Raw genomic sequence first — 1630 nt, 5'->3', positions numbered from 1 at the left:
TTCCCTGACACAGCCATTTCCTACACTTTCCATCTGACAGCTGGGCTCACTCTTCAGTTCATCTAGTGGTTAAATCGTGAGACCCACTGTACTAGATTCTGTTCATTGCTGCAACAAATTGTCACATAATGAGTGGCATGCAACAATGTATATTTATTATTTTACAGTTCTGTAGATTAAAGATCCAACACAGATCTCACTGGCTAAAGTCAAGGTGTCAGTAGGGCTGCATCCATTCTGAATTCTGGGGAAAATTTCCTTTTTTGTCTTGTTAAGCTCTACAAACTGTGTGCATGCCTTGGGTTATAGCCCCTTCCATCATCACCAGACAGGTAATGTTGCATATCTCCAACCATTCTTCTATAGTCACATCTCCCTTTAATGAAAGCCAGGAAAAATATTCTACTTTTAAGGCGAATGGGTCTAAGAATGTGATCCGACTGGGCTCACCTGCTTACTCCATGGTATTCCAGGTTAATCTCATCATCCCAAGATCCTTATCTTAATCACAGCTGTGAAGTCCCTTTGCATAAAAGGTAACATTTGCACAGGTTCCAGGAAGCAGGGTCCATGATTCTACCCACCACCCACAACCCGCACTCTGTTTCACATAGTCTGTCAGAAGTCGTGTCAGTAAGTAGGATTCAGCTTTCCCTCTGTGCAGTGCCCAGAGTGGTGTTCCTCTCAGTTCGTGTTTCGCTACATCATTGTGGTAGAACTAGACAGACACACATGAGCAAAATCAGGTAAGAGGGAGACAAATTTTCGGTCCCATTAAGCTGCTTTCTCAGCAGAGTCAGGGATGACTATTCATAATCTCTGGGAGAGAGAAAAAACCCAGAGCGTTGAGTGGAATCTTCACTGTGCCTGTTTTTCCTGTCTTTCAATTTTAGAGTTCCTGGACCTCAGGATGGTGAATGAGGATCAGGAGTGTGCTGGGTGGCTGGAAGTTTTCTACAACGGGACCTGGGGCAGTGTCTGCCGCAGCCCCATGGAAGCCATGACTTTGTCCGTGATCTGCAGACACCTTGGCTGTGGGGATGATGGGACCCTTGACTCTTCTGTTAATTTTAGGGAAGGTTCTAGACCTCGGTGGGTGGATGGAATCCAGTGTCGGAAAACTGATACCTCTCTCTGGCAATGTCCTTCCGATCCTTGGAAATACAATTCATGCTCTCCAAAGGAGGAAGCTTATATCACGTGTGCAGGTGAATTACTGTCTGTGTCTATGTGTCTGTCCCACCCCTGTAAGATGTCGTTAGCGAGACCTTATACTTTCAAATCTAAGGGATGACTTTAAGGTGAGTCTACAAATGAAGTTGGATGAAGGTGATTTAATACACATGTTGCAGACTCGTTTCAAAGGAAAACACACAGAAAATTGTGTTGACTGCAGTTTATGTGAAAAGTATCAGGGAGAATGGAATGAACATGTGGGGAACGTGAATGATACTCTAACAAACTTTCTGAGGAATTGCCAACTGATTAGGGGTGGTTAAAAGATATGTCCAGCACTTTAAAGTGACTACGAGGCCGAGCAGAGAATCAATCCTGACTGTGTCATCTCTTAAACTCATGGTATTTTACTCAGAAATGTGTCTATGCCACTTAGACTACTTCTCAAGTCAGC

The 1630-nt window shown here is 44.0% G+C and overlaps 1 protein-coding gene across 1 annotated transcript in view; it reads left to right on the top strand.

Annotated features, from left to right (window-relative positions):
* Nucleotides 1-1630, top strand: part of LOC105296020 (antigen WC1.1-like) — a 34768-nt gene that overhangs the window by 21455 nt on the left and 11683 nt on the right. The window contains exon 7 of the mRNA XM_023533933.1: nucleotides 894-1208. Coding sequence (XP_023389701.1) covers nucleotides 894-1208 — 315 coding nt within the window. The remainder of the gene's footprint in view (nucleotides 1-893; nucleotides 1209-1630) is intronic.

Source organism: Pteropus vampyrus, unplaced genomic scaffold (genome assembly GCF_000151845.1).
Source record: "Pteropus vampyrus isolate Shadow unplaced genomic scaffold, Pvam_2.0 Scaffold116, whole genome shotgun sequence".
Taxonomy (NCBI): domain Eukaryota; kingdom Metazoa; phylum Chordata; class Mammalia; order Chiroptera; family Pteropodidae; genus Pteropus; species Pteropus vampyrus.
This window is presented reverse-complemented; position numbering and strand designations above follow the sequence as displayed.